This window comes from Zootoca vivipara, chromosome 1, assembly GCF_965207765.1.
Source record: "Zootoca vivipara chromosome 1, rZooViv2.hap1.1, whole genome shotgun sequence".
Taxonomy (NCBI): Eukaryota; Metazoa; Chordata; class Lepidosauria; order Squamata; family Lacertidae; genus Zootoca; species Zootoca vivipara.
Genome location: NC_142582.1, coordinates 30089299 through 30105029, shown reverse-complemented (window position 1 = coordinate 30105029; position 15731 = coordinate 30089299). Strand labels below are relative to the sequence as shown.

General features: G+C 44.2%; 1 protein-coding gene across 2 annotated transcripts in view; it reads right to left on the bottom strand.

Moving 5' to 3' along the window:
• Positions 1–15731, bottom strand: part of ACVR1C (activin A receptor type 1C) — a 43281-nt gene that overhangs the window by 16844 nt on the left and 10706 nt on the right. For both annotated transcript variants that reach the window (XM_035131870.3, XM_088661177.1), the window contains exons 2-3: positions 15215–15448; positions 1480–1725 (exon numbers count right to left, since the gene is read on the bottom strand). In XM_035131870.3, coding sequence (XP_034987761.1) covers positions 1480–1725; positions 15215–15448 — 480 coding nt within the window. The remainder of the gene's footprint in view (positions 1–1479; positions 1726–15214; positions 15449–15731) is intronic.

The window sequence follows — 15731 nt, the reverse complement described above, 5'->3', positions numbered from 1 at the left end:
ATCTGGCCCTCCTGAGAATGACACACTAGAATAGGAGAATGAATTACCAACAGCAGATTTAACCCTTGATTATTAGATAACTTGGGGAATAATGTCATAACCTTATAGATGGCTGTACAGATGGAAAATAAAAGTAGTCCCCGATAATGGCAACAGCAGTATTCAAAGATATCAGATAACAATGGCATGAGTGCTGTCATTTCTGTTTTGGGAACAATTGATAGATCAGCCCTGTCTAAGGCCAGGACTACAGGACACTCTGCTTGGAAGAAATTAGATTTCAGCCCCCGTGTCTTCACTTCACATAAGGCACGGTGTTAAGCAAGAAGATTAATCTAAATCTACACTTATTTCAAAACAGTTTTAAAGTTTCTGGCTCAGGAAACACCCAGGAATTGTCAGCATGGGCCTGACCTTTGAAGCCAAAACATTTGTCTTTCGCAGACATACAAAGAATAGTCTGGAAATGCTGCAGAGACTTCGGCTGCTGCAGCTTGACAAGTCTTCAACCTCTTCCCCGTTTGGCTTGCGGTCAGATATTGCTCAGAATATCAAAGATGGTACTTTTTCCCTGGCAAACTTTAGCTCCCAGTGGAGAAAGACACAGAATATGCTGAAGTAAATAGTATCTCTCAGAGTGGTGAATGTCACTATTTAGCAGGAAGAAACGGCAATGAAAATCCTCATTACATATTTTTACATGACTGCTTATTCGTATATATTTTAAATTTTTATATATGGATGTTTTATGATGGCCTGTATTTTTAATGCCTGATAAAGGTTTGGCAAAGCAAGTAAGCAAGCAAGCTGAAGTCAGATGAACATTTCTAAAGCCATCATCACCTTTGAGGGAACTCTTACCTGGAATTTACCATATCTTCAGATGTTTTATCATGGGGGGGGGACATAATTTTTCCACAAAGTACAGCAATTCTAAGCAGCAGCCTTACTAACTGCATTTCAGGTCCCCCCCTCCAAAGTTTCTTATTTGAATATTCACATGTGTTGGGAAAGATTAACATTCTCCAGATGGTTTCATGTGCATGTCTTTTATGAAACAGACTGCATGAAACACATCTTGAGAAGCAGGCATGCCTCACTCCAACAGAGAAGCTAAACAAAACTGCCCCAGTCATTATGCAATATTGATTCTTAATGTGGCTATGGTCTTCGGTTAATACAATAAACTATCTGGTTTGCATTTTTAATGTCTAGCTGCAGCACCTGTTCTCTGCATAGCTGTAAACACAATGCAGCTGCGTAACAGACACCAGATTAAAAGCCTTTTTTCTACTTGCACTTCCTGATCCAAGTGACAGGCATATGCCTCACCCCTTCACTTCCCATATTCAGGCTCTTCCAGAGAGATTTTTTTTTTAGCACTATGCCTCTTGGAATATTACCTTAATCTACCATTTGTTGTTAAGGTCTACACATCTAGGGAAATTCCAACAGATTCTACAGCACACACTCACATACCAGATCCAGAACCTGACGTCGTCATATCAAAAATCAGATCTTTGAGAGTCTTCCCTGGGTTCACCAGACTGCATTCAGATAGAGGCTCTTCAATGTTTTGTCTTCTTTTCTTCCTGAATCTGCAGTTGTTGCCTTGATGTGTGCACAGAGTCAGCATTAAAGCTATGGACAAGACACATACTGGTACAGTTATAACCACCGTCAGTTCCACAGGGCCCAGCTTTGATTTCCTTGCAGCATCTGGACCTTAAAAAATACACAAACCAAAATCTGTCAAATCCACTATGCTCTCAAAGAAGCTTTTAAATGTACTTTTCTTTTTCTTTTTTTACTGGAAGTGACAACAAGGATTGACATTATATTGAGAAAGTAGCTGTCGTGGTTATCGAACTCCATGGTCACATCCATACCATATGTTTAAAGGACATGGTTTCCCTGAAAAATCTTGGGAACTGTAGTGTGTTGTTAAAGCAGCTGGGAATTGTAGCTCGGGGGGGGGGGGCAAACTATAGTTCCAAGTATTCTTTGCAGGGGGGAACCATGATTGTTAAAGGGTTATAAATGCTTGGTGCGGATTTGACCCTGGTCATTCCAAAGTCCTCACTCTTCACCAATTCACCAGTGCTTAAACTTCTACTAAGCACTTTACAAAGAATAAAACTACCTGTATCTCTTTGTCATGCTGGAATAATCTGACAAGTCCCAGAAGCCTATGGTGCAATTCCACACATACATACACACCCACAACCAGTATTATCCCACGTTTCAGAGGGGTGGTGCAGTGGTAGGGAAGGGCCAGAGCATGGGTTTCTCCCCACACAGCCTGGAGGTTGTCGTTTTATGCCAGAAGCACAGAAAAGGTCCAATGCTTCCACTGCAAGCAAAGAAATGGGGCTTAGAAGATGTGACACAAAACGGGGGGAAGGCAGTTCAAACAAGAGGCAAATGTATAGGAGTCTAGATATGTTCAGAATGGCAACTAATACAAGAGATCAGTTCCGGCACGGAAGAGCTCAATGGTAGTTATTCCTCTGTAAAGTAGGACACATGTTCACATGGTTAAGTCCTCAAAAAGCCGTCCATTCCAAGTCTGCTTTACAGATACAGAGCCTTAAAGAGGGTGGGGAGCAAGAGTAGGGAAAGGGCTTCATTTCTATTTAGCTGACAATAATGGTTTCTGAATTTGGATCTATGCCTATAGCTTGGCTTATGGAAATGTGTGTCCTCTTTTATTTTTTTGTGATGCCTATTGGGCCAGCCTATTGACACAGAATTGGCTAAGTGGCCTCTCCCTCTTCTGTGGACAGCTACTGTGCAAATAAATCACACCACAGGTTCAGAACGCAAGTCTTTTTCAAACCAGATCAGGTAACTACATACATGCATCTAGGGAACATTTCCGGGGTGGGGTGGGTGGGATTTCTATTTCACAGCAGCATAGAACAATCACAAGAGCACTTGTTCCTTGTATAAAAAAAAGCACAACAAAATTAAGGCAGAACAAATGCAGGGATCAAAAGGACCCGGTTAAAATTTGGCTGCAGAATACACAGTGATGAGGTGACACCTACTGCCCTCAATTTAGCCAATTTCTTTGTCCTGTGCTGCCAAACACTCAGCTTCTGTAAACAAACCACTCAGTGGGCAGAATGTCATCTCTGATAAGCTTATCACCAGAGGTCTGATGTGGATGGGACATGAGCAGAGACCTTCCCACTGACACCCTAGCCCCCTTCATAGGAAGGGGAGTCTGTCCGCAAGCAGAAGAGGTAAGGACGCCACACCACTGAATCTGCCCCCAGGCACCCATGTGTTGAGTGCTAGGAAAGGGGAAGCCTACACACTCCATATGCGTGCATGTCAGGGCAGGACCAGAGGAACTGCATGGCTATCTGGCATGAGAGCAGTGGCACCGTTACACTGCTTCTCCGCCCCCTTTGCATGAAGGGTGTTCCTGTCATGCTTAGAATGTGCTTATCACATGCATCAAAGTCTTGTATGTGTCTTGGCATTAGTACACCAGATTAGGTGCGATGCTGGCATGATCATGCCAAATGGATCAGAGGACACATTGCATGTGTCCATGCATGGAATGCTTACCTGGAAAAGCACAATTTAGAGCTTTGTAATCAAAAACATAAAAAAATATTTTTGCTTGGTTTAGATCATTAGGAAAAGAATTGAAAATAAGAACAGCCAATATTATAATGCCATTATCCAAATTTAAGTTGCAGCCACACTTGGAATACTGTCTACATTTCTGTTCGCCTCACCTCAAAAAGGATATTCAGAAAAAAGAGCAACCAAAATGACCCTGGGATTGAGGCAACTCCATTTTGCGGAAAGGTTGTGTAGAATCATGGAGTCATGGAATTGGGAGGGGCCGCAAGTCCAATTCCCTGCAATGCAGGAATCTTTTGCCCAATGTAGGGCTCAAGCTCATGACCATGAGGTTAAGAGTGTCATGCTTTACCAACTGAGCTATCCCAGGAAGGCTTTTTGTTGAAAAAGGGAAATAAGGGGTGATACAATACAGGTGTATAAAACAAAGATCGGTGTGGGGAAAGTGGACAGAGAAATTTTTTTTCCCTCCCTCTCTCATATCGCTAGAACTTGGGGACATCCAATGACACTGAATGGTGGGAGATTAAGAACTGACAAAAGGAAGCAATTCCTCACGCACTGCATAGCTAAACAATGGAATCCACTTGCACAAGAGCTAGAAATGGCCACTGATTTGGCCATCTTTTAAAGAGAATTAGGTAAATTCATGGAATATAAGGCTATCAGTGCTTACTGGTCATGGAAGGTATATAACTCCCCCCACACCAGTTCCAGAGGCAATGTGACTCTGAAGACCAGTTGCTAGGGAGTGTCGAGAGAGTGTTGATGTGCTCATACCCTGCTTGCAGGTTAGCCTGGTCTAACTTGATGTTCTTACTGTGGGAAGCATATTGTTGAACAACTGCGAAACAAAATGGGCCTGTACTTTGATCCATCAATGGTGGTATTCATCCATAACTGTGTCTATAGTATCCTCAAATATTGCATCAGTGGAGATTACATTTTCACCATGTTAGAAATAGCCTTTGCTGCTTCCTTATAGCCCAGGATGTTTACTTGGAAGGATGGGTCACTTATTTTAATCGGATTTACTTCTGAGTAAACTTGCTTAGGATTTCAGACACCAGTCCCCTGAGAATTTGATCAAGAGGTAATGCCTCCGTCTGGAGGTGGGTGGGGCAGAATCAATCCTGGGAAACAGAACGTTCTGTCTATTACACAGAAAATTTATTTTTAACACTACATCGTGATACTCAATGACAGGTCATCAGAGGCAACAAAAGTTTGATGAGGATAAACTCATGAACTACACTGGAAATACAATTAAAAAAGTTAACAGCTCAATAAACCCAAACTGTGGAATGATCAAAGTCTGGCCAAAACTAAAGGAAAAATTGCACCATCACCATGTTTACAGCTTGTGAATTAGGATACATAAAATCTCCTGGTGACTAACTGAGGCCACTAATGGACAACAATAAACAAAACAGGTCTTCCAGCTCTTATTTCAATACCTACCCAGTTATTTCGGGTTCAAAAACAGAAGCTGTTTATAAATTAACTTGCAATCAGATGAGTGATCCAATATCTGCCTGATGGATTTGAAGTACTGAATGAATCACTGACCATCTTCTGCTAATGAAGACCACTTTTAAACAATGGAATAGGAAATTTGGTTGCTAAGCAGCTGAAAACAGCCCTTTGAAGGGCAAGGTAAATTAAAAGCAACCAATATATAACATGAAGCAATAGTAATCCAATTTCAATTACTAGCAGAAAAACATATTAGTATGCAATAGTGTTTTTAATATGCGCATGTTAAAGCAGACCCCTGGCTTGAAGCACAAACTCCAAAAGTTTAGTGAACTTACAAGGTAAGCCTATGCCTGTTTACACAGAAATATCTCAGGGACCCAGGTGGCGCTGTGGTTAAACCACTGAGCCTAGGGCTTGCTGATCAGAAGATCGGCGGTTCGAATCCCTATGACGGGGTGAGCTCCCGTTGCTTGGTCCCAGCTCCTGCCAACCTAGCAGTTCGAAAGCACGTCAAAATGCAAGTAGATAAATAGGAACCGCTACAGCGGGAAGGTAAACGGCATTTCCATGTGCTGCTCTGGTTTGCCAGAAGCGGCTTTGTCATGCTGGCCACATGACCTGGAAGCTATACGCCGGCTCCCTCGGCCAATAATGCGAGATGAGCGCGCAACCCCAGAGTCGGTCACGACTGGACCTAATGGTCAGAGGTCCCTTTACCTTTTACCTTTATCTCAGTGAGACTTGCTCCCTAGCAAGTATTCTTAGGATTGCAGCCATAGAAGGATATTCTGAAGCTTTACTATAAACCCATTTCTTCACCAAAGCCTGAGATAGCACTTCATTCGGTAGAGGCACTTGGATTAGGGCCTCCAAAGAGGATTTTAAGGTTTGGGTTGGTATATGTGGGAGAAGAGCTTTCAGGTTACCTGGTCCAAGCCATTTAAGGTTTTAAAGGATAAAAATACTACTTGGCCAACTGCAGCTCAGCTGACAAAAACATAGGTGAAATGTGGTTAAACTGCCCAGTACCAGTTTTGTTCTTTGGGAAGTATTGCCATTTCCTGACCCTTTTTAAAGGCAGCCCCATGTACAACGCACTGCATTAGTCTAAACAGGAAGTGAGGAAAGCATGGGTAATTGTGGCCAAGCTATCCTTACCCAGGTAAGGTTGCAGCTGGCATATTGGACAAAGCTGACAAAAGATCCTCATTCACTTATGTCAGGGTTGTTGTGACTACTCTTGAGTAACGACCTTCCACATACTTGTCTTTCAGAAGCTTTTAGTAGTGCACATTATTTACAGTGTAACGAACTGCTGGTTTCATGTCTACTCGCTCGAGTCAGATTCCTGCACTACCCCCTCCACGTTCTAGACCAACATAAAAGCCTCGGAACTGAGAAGCGCCTCCCTTTCCTCCTCCTCCTCAATTTCGGCGTCGGGGGGAAGGGTCTCCGGTCTGACTGATTCCTGTCCTAAATTTCTCCCTCCCTCTCTCCCTGCCTATGGAGCAGGGGCTCTTGGATGTTGCCAGAGCCCTGGCACTCCCTTTCCGTTTCCTGACTCCCTCCATCAGACCCTTCGCTCTCATGACTGCTGGGAGACGAGCTGCTTCGGATGAGGGGGGGCTGTTCTCTGTAAGCCCTCCCCCTTACAATTTACTTACCTGCCTTCATCTTAAGGTCCCAAGGCAGAAGACCATATACAACAACAGAAGACCATATACAGTTATAAAAACAGATAAAGCCATTACAATGATAAAATAAGCAACCCCATTCCATATGGAATAGTAGAGTAGAAATCAAGTAAAAGACAGGGCCGGCCCTACGGCCAGGCTGGGTGGCGCAGGGCACCACGGCGCCAGCCTGCCAGGGGGCGCTGTGAGCTGCGCCCACCCGCTGGCCGACCGGTCCGCCGCGCAGCTGCGCCCACGGCAACCGTGCTGTGCCTGCCCGCCCGCCGTGCAGCAGCGCCTGTCCGCCCACTGCGCTGGGAAACGGGGCGGGGGTGCCGGAGGGATCCGGCGCACTACGGCGCCAGGGGCGCTTAAGACGGCCCTGGTAAAAGAGGTGGGTCCCATGAAACAGAAAACCATAATGGTCAAAGATCAGGATAAAGAAGTCCACTTTTAACATATAGCAAATTCTACGCAGTGAAGATGTTAGCCGCACACCTGTGGGGAGGGAGTTTTACAGTTTAAGGGCTGCCACAGAATGCTCTCTCCTGAGCCACCAGACTGATGAGCAAGTAATATAGCATAATCCGCATACTGCCAATGCCTCAGACAAATCTCTGGTTGAGCTATCCCAGTTGCTTCATATAGATCAGGGGTCCCCAAACTACGGCCCCCGGGCCGGATGCGGCCCAATCGGCCTTCCAATCCGGCCCGCGACGACCCCCGCCGCCCGCTGCCGCCGCCCGCTCTCACGGCGCGCGGCGCAGCGGCGATCTGAAAAATCGGCAAAAAATCGCCGAAAATCCTTTGTGCGCATGCGTACGGGCCTCTCCCGACCCGGAAGAGGTCATTTCTGGTGCACTTCCGGGTCGGGGGAGGCCCATACGCATGCGCACAAGCGATTTTCGCCGATTTTTTTTCCGCCCGTGTGCGTGTGCGCATGCGCACGGGCGAGCACTCCCCCGCCCTCCGGCCCGCTGCGCGCGCACTCCCCTGCAGTCCGGCCCACCGCGCGGTCGGCGCGGCGGGCACCGGCCCGCCGCTCCGTAAGTCTGGGGACCCCTGATATAGATGTTAAAACAGCATGTGAGAAATAACAGAACCCAGCAGAATTTGAAAGCATGACCGTCAAGGGTCGAGCAGTAATCTCCCAGTGCCACCTTTTGGAAACAGTCATCCAGACAGGAATGGAACTGCTGCCAAGCAATGCCTTCCACACCTAACCTATTCAGAAGGATTTCATGACTGGTGGTGTCACAAGCCATTGAGAAGTCCAGGAGAATCAACAAGGTAGCACTTCCATAGGATGCTGCCTTACACCAAGTCAGACAGTTGTCCCATCTAGCTCCTTATTGAAGCTCACTAAATGTGGCCCCCCAGGTTTCAGACAGGGGCCATTGTCAGCACTACCTGGAGATGTCAGGGGTTGAACCTGGGACCTTCCGCATGCAAGGTGAATGCTCTACCACTGAGCTATCTATGGCCCTTCCCCAACAGGTTCCCAACAGCATCATTCTGTAGGGTATTGCTTGCAACATCATACAGGAGAGGAGGGAAGATGAAGATGAAGGGGCTACTGGGAGTAATGGGGAGATTTTCCATTAATGCACAATTAAAAGGGTTTGGGCTTTTAAAGAGACACACAGAGCTTCTAACATCAAGCTATGCATGTTTACTTGGAATGTTTACTAAGTCATAAAGAGCAAAGGAAGCTCCCTTGTACCAAATCAGTCTGCTTTGCTGAGCTAAATTGACCAATGGTCCATCCAGGTGGCTCAACCCAAGGCAACCATGGACAGAAGCTGAATGCTCCCAGCTTCATGCATGTGGTATCCTGATACTAGTTATGAACTTAATTTGTTCCGGAGGACCGTTCTTAACCTTAAACTGTTCTTAACTAGAGGCATGCTTTCACTAATAGGGCCTCTTGCTGCCGCTGTGCTGCCGGCACGCGATTTCTGTTCTCATCCTGGGGCAAAGTTCTCAACTCAAGGTAACTCTTCCAGGTTAGCAGAGTTTGTAACCTAAAGCGTTTGTAACCTGAGGCGTTCGTAACAGTACTCAATAAGCAAGTTTGAGCAAATATTTGGTGATGCTACCAGTCTGGGTAATTAAATATTACTTTTATGAAATACTGGCCTGGTTCAGCATATAAAGCAGGTTCCAAGGCTCTCATCAGTGAGCAAGACACTTGCCTGTTTTTCATGTTCATCACAACAGAAGTTTAAGAGGGGCTTCCAGTGCTTGAGCAAAGGCCACAGCCTATCTGAAGTTTATCAGAAGAGGATTCTTTGCTTAGCTTCAGTAACACAATCCAGTACACACAATCCCTGCCGCTGCAAAACAGTTGACCAGGCAAACTAAACGGTTATGGAGCAATTTGGGAAGTTGCTCCTGAGCAAATATTCATAAACTAGTTTCTCAGGTATCCAAAGGATTTTGAATCCCAGCATTTTCCTCGCCGGGCAATGGCTGCCTTCAGACAGAAAGACAAATCACGCTTTGGCATTACATCTGAACACAAGTTAGGTTACAAAACATGGTTTGTGAGGGGGTGGGTAAACCAGGATGTGAGTTCTAAACCATGGGTTGGACTCACGTTTTCTGAACTGAACTAATGGTACCTGTCAATCTGGATGAACAGTCTTCAGGCTTGTCAGTGGCAGGCCCCTCTGTTAACCCAAATCAGAAATGGTGTGTGGGTGTGGGTGGGTGCGCACACATAGGCTTTAAGGCAAATATTTTAAATAACAAATGAATAAATGGGACCCAGCTTTAATTTAATGTGACCACTTCTCAGGGCATTATCTGCACTGTAAGCATACTGAATTAACAGTTATTCTTTCTGCCTAATTAACCTTGTGAATGACAGCTGCATCCAGGAGTGTATGTAAGGATTTTAATATAATTCTCCAAACCACTGCTAAAAAATAAAAAATCCTGAATTTACTGTTGCCAGGATCCATTCTATATCTCAGTGTTAATTTCTGGCTTCCCCATAATTATGTATTTAAGCCAATGAACTTACTTTGTACCATGCTACATGCTTAAGTCTCAGCCCCATCCAAATTCAAATATTCACAACCTGCGCTAGCTTTCTAGCCACCTGTGTGGCTATTGCATGTGACCAACTTTGGTGTCGGGTGTCTTGAGCTACAGCTGTCGGAATCCTCTGCCAGAATCTCGTGAGATGCTGGAATTCATAACAGCAACTCAAGGGCATGGTGAACTGTGCTATAGGAACCGGCCTCCGCCCAATGTTCTAGCCTCTTGCATTATTTCAACTGCTCCAAGAAGCCAGCAGATCTAGCTCTCTAGGTCTCCACAGCTTCACTCTCTGCTAAAATAGCGAGCAACAAATCAGGCTGCCCATTCTTTACTAAGATCAGACCAATTTAAAACAGATTACAAACCGGAGAGAAGGCAAACAGTTTGCTACACAGTGATTATTCTAATCTGATTGGCAGAATCCCGTTTACTTGTATCAGGAAGATGTTCTATTAGCACAAACATGGCATAAAGAAAGTTCAGCTTCTAATACAAAACTGCAGACCGCAAAATAAATATATATAAAAAGATGATCTTGCCTAGGAATGAACATTTTCAATTATGTGTCATTTTAATCTGCACCAACGTTTTATTTTGTTTTCTTTCAAAACACACGTCTTTCTAAATGCATTTTGGCCCCAAATATATGTTATTACATGCCTTATGGAATTTATTTCTTTATTATTTAGCCAAAAATTGCATCACAAAATCTGAAGACATGTGAGCTCTGAGGGACGAGTGCGTTCTGAACTCCACGTTAAATTGGGAGGTTTGGATCAAGTCAGAACAGTTCATATCAGAAATTGCAGAGAATGAATTCCTCAGGCACCTCTACCTACCTTTGAGTTCAATACTGCAATATACATGCTCCTCACATGACAGTGTTGCTGTTTTATGCCACATAGCTTCAAAATCAAAACACCACAGGAAAAAACCTTTACGCAGATTCAGCCATCGATTTTCCCAGTGCATTGTGCTTCCTTTATGGGTAACAGAAGTATAACCGCAGCGTTATAATCCTGCTGTAGTATCACCAATTTCCAGGAAAGACTAATCTAATATAACGAAGCAGCTTTCACCAACCTGATGTCCTTCAGCTGTTTTGAACTGTAACACCTATCAGTCAGTGTTAAAAACTCATATATATAATCTAATCGCCAAATGGCACCTCAAACCTAGGTTATGGTCACCACAACAGAATGTTTGGCGCCATTTTTTCCATTGATGGTGGCGATGGTGGTGGTTGTTATTCACTTCATTTCTATACTGCTTTATATTTTAAAGAACAAATATCAAAGTGGTTTACAAAACATTAAAACAATCCAGAATAAAACAAATTCAAACTTCAAGGGAAATATTTCAGATCCTCCTCGAAGTGACATTTTGCTTTCCCCAGTTACCAACCAGGGATCCAGAGATCTCCACATGGTCACAACTAGACCACAATTTCGAACACTGATCAGCCCCAGCTATGACTAGTGGGAGTTGTAGTCCAAAACATCTGGAAGGCACTAGGTTGGTGAAGGGTGTAATAACAGTAGGACTCACTTCATTTCATCAAGCATATTGTAATTAGATTAAGAATGACAGAAGGTAGGCTTGCACTCAGCTCTTCCCAATCTCGTTCTCTGTCTCTCTCAGTAAAGGAAGATGCCATACTAGGTCAGACTCCTGGCCCATCCAGTCCAATATTATTTTGATGGCTGCAGCTTTCAAAGGAATAAATATTTCTTCTTAGCCTGCTACCTTTTTTGTTTTAGCTGGAGATGCTAGGGATTGAGTATTGTGCTCTAACCAATCAAAGCACGCACACATTGCCGCTGTGCAATGGCCCCTCCATGCTTTAAGAAGCATCAAAAGGAAAGGGAAACAACATCAGCATCTCCAGTTTTCCACACTGACCAGGTAAAACCTCCACAATGCACAAAAGAAAAGAAAAGCTTAAAGCAGATCCTTTATGGAAAAGCACAGCAGGCAAATGGCTTTGGTGAAAACTGCTTGCTTGCAAGCAAATAGCGCCAGTCACACAAAACTATTATCAAGTTTTATCTCTAAAGGCAAGGAAAAACACACACTTCACAGTTTTCTATCAGCTTAAAACGTTTGTTGTTGCTGTTTAGTCGTGTCCGACTCTTCATGACCCCATGGACCAGAGCATGCCAGGCACTCCTGTCTTCCACTCCCTCCCGCAGTTTGGTCAGACTCATGTTAGTAGCTTCGAGAACACTGTCCAACCATCTCGTCCTCTGTCGTCCCCTTCTCCTTGTGCCCTCAATCTTTCCCAACACCAGGGTCTTTCCCAGGGAGTCTTCTCTTCTCATGCGGTGGCCAAAGTATTGGAGCCTCAGCTTCAGGATCTGTTCTTCCAGTGAGCACTCTGGGCTGATTTCCTTCAGAATGGATAGGCTTGATCTTATTGCAGTCCATGGGACTCTCAAGAGTCTCCTCCAGCACCATAATTCAAAAGCATCAATTCTTCTGCGATCAGCCTTCTTTATGGTCCACCTGGAGCAGGAACTGGCAAGCCACTCCAGTATCCCTGCCAAGAAAACTCCATGGACAAAGACAACAGGCTTAAAACATAGCATAGCTTAAAAACCCAACACCACCCCATCACACAAAAAGGCTCTCGAATGGAATCACCTCCTCTCAACTGTTAATGTTGGTTTCATTGGTCATGTTCACCAGTTTCATGTTACTAGTCTCCCTCTGCTAGTTGGAATGTGAAATGTCAGGCTGAATGACAGGCCAACCAACTCCGCCCTTTTTTTGGAGGCAACCATGGCAATCCTTTGCATCAGGCCCAGAGGGTTGCCCCACCCTCCAGCGTCTCAGTTGTAGTCTCATGGCCACAACGAAGTCCAGCCACCCAAAGGCAGAGCAGGCCTCCAATTTCTATGCATCTTAATTCACCCTACCGCGAGACAACACAAGATTCTACACAGAATTCTAGGCAGTCCACAAACCACCTTGTTACTACCAAAAGGAAAAAGGAAACCCTCTCCTGTGACGAAGCAACAGTTAAAACTGAAGCAAGAAATCAACAATAATTAAACATTAACAGCAAAATAAACACAGTATGAAAATGAACCACCCAGAGATGTTCTATCAAATATACCTCTGCACAATTGCACTTCAAAGCAGACCTCAGCAACGGTTCTTTGGAAGCTAATCGCGTTTTGGAGCAAGGAGCACTTCATATAAATTCCCTCTGTGCTCAAGGCAGTAGGCAGAGCAATCTTAACCCCTCCCCCCCCAATTTACAAAGTGGGTAGGATTCAGCAGAGATCATAGAATTGTGGGGTGGGACCAAGAGTCCAACTCCCTGCAATGCAGGAATCTTTTGCCAAAGTGGGGCTCGATCCTGAGATTAAGAGTCTCATGCTGTACTGACGGAGCTATCCTAGCCAGCACACGGCTCCAAAGGTCCCCATAGCTCAAAGTGGAAGCGAACATCTGCATTTATATATATGTATATATATATTTCCTTGTGTTTACTGAGATTTTATATTTACTGTATGCTGCTTAGGTGTTTTAGATGAGTCAGCAGTATATAATTACTTTTATAGATAGGTAGATGATTGATAGAGAAAAACCCGACTGTCGCATTCGCAGTGGCAAAACCCTAATGCTTTATTTTTATGGATATGAATCAGGCTTTCCAAAGCTGGAGGCAGCCTCCTCCAGATGTTGCTAGATTATGATTCCCATCATCCCTCACCATTGGGCCATATTGGCTTGGGCTGATGGGAGGTACAAATCAACCACACCTGTAAGGCGCCACCTTGGGGAAGGTTGGTGTAAATGCTAGTATTTAAACTTTTTAAAGATGTAAGTCACCTGTGAGGGCATTCTGCAGTTTCCTGATCGGTCTTGTGATAATGAGGGCAATGAGGTGAGGCCTGGTGGAAGCATCTCCTTCGTCAGCCTGCCAGGGCAGCTGAAGAGCCTAGAACTCGGACAAAACCACAGCCATATGTCTTTTCTCCTTATACCAATTCATTGCTGAAAGACAAATTCTTGCACTGTAGGAGTCTACCTAAACTGGCGCATACCTCATGTGCATCTCAACTGAGGGCTTCTTTTCTCCCTTCTTTATTTGGCCTTCTCGCAAGTGGCATGTGTCCCACTTTAAATAAGATAATCCTCTGTTTGAAGGAGTGATCACAGAATCCTTGTAGAGCTGGAAGGGACCAAAAGGGCCGCCTAGCCCAACGCCCTGCAATGTTGCTCATAAGAACCAAAAGTTGGGTCAAGGCAAGGTCAAGAAGAGAGGAAGCTAAGCAACACCCAGATACAGGATCACAGTTTGAAGGCAGGGATGGGAATGTGAGCCTGATGTACACATAGAACAAAAACAGAAGGGAAACTCTGCAGCGTTTACCATGATGCTACTATGCATGAAATTCAAAATAGCCTCCAAGGACTATTTAAAATAAACTGGGGGTATATCCACTGCTTTTTAAAAAAATTCTGTTTTGTCCCCTCACCACAATAGTAATTTCCCTTTAATACTTGGTTCACAATCTTGTTGCCTTAAAAAAAAAGTCTCTCTCTCTCTCTCTCACACACACACACACACGAGAATGACTGAAAAAGGTCAAAGTCAAGTTTTAAGATAAATAATCTTTATAGCTACGGCAGTTTATTATAATCATTTATAGAAATGGCTGCTGTGCTACATTAATTCTCTAAAGTGCTACTAAAGTTCACAGATTTGCCTAGAGGGATGTGACTGGGCAGCGGGCACAAAAAACTCACAAGCTCCGTAGAAGTAGGGCTAAAGAGCTAGAATTACTGCAGTACGCTCTATGTGGACAACTAATCCAGAAAGTGGCAGCTAGACTAGTGACTGGAAGCAGCCACCAGGACCATATAACACCTGTCCTACTGGCTCCCAATATGTTTCTGAGCATAATTCAAAGTGTTGGTGCTGACCTTTAAAGCCCTAAACAGCCTCAGCCCAGTAGACCTGAAGGAGCGTCTCCACCCACATTGTTCAGCCCACACACTGAGGGCTCTGAAAGAGGGAATAACACCAGGTGCTGCTTTCAAACTGAAATTCCCTGTTTTGCACAACTATTAAAGGTGTGGGAGCCCTGCTGCCTATTACATCTGGCCACCCTTTTATCAAGGCAAGAACAAAAATCCAAAATCTTGCCTTGAACAATTGACAGGAATTTCCAAGAAAGCAAAAAAGAAACAAGTTGTACCACTAATCATTCGTTTGGCAGGTTTCAAATTTGATTTCCCGAAATAGTGTTTTAACAAACAAAAAAACCCCACAAATTGTTTTCACTGCTCAAACCTATGCACACTGACTAGGAAGCAAGTCTCACTGTGTTCAATGGGAAGCACTCCCAGCTAAGCATAGGATAGTAGCAGATTTCTTTACCCTAACAAACATAGCTTACCTGTGGGCAGGTGAATGGTGATGTTGTTGCAGAAATCTGTATAGCAGCATTCTGTCTTGGTTATGTTCTTAGAACTGTGGCAGAAGATTTGTGCTTTCAGTTGTGGTAGGGAGACACACGCCTTTATTACTTCTTGTCTACCGTTCTTTGTTAGCATGACAGAAGCCCAGCAAGCTCCCTCAGTCTCACAGGTGAAGTTTGTTTTTTCACACAATTGGCACACACACGTTAGACCTGAAAAGATAATTAATCATTAGGTGAACACCACCAAGTAAAAACAAGTTTGTGCTGGTTGAGTTGCACACGGAGAGGAGGTAAAAGTTTAGTATTCTTTAAAAAAATTGAAAAGTTCACGATCTTGATGAAAATCAGCTTTTGAGCTTTACTCAAAATTCTAAATGGTGTACCTTTATTCAAACACTGGCTTACTTCCATTTTAAGACTCTTAAATGTGAACCCCATGCTACTTGCTTTGCGGTCCCAATATGTGGCATGCATTGAAACACTTTGGGCTGGT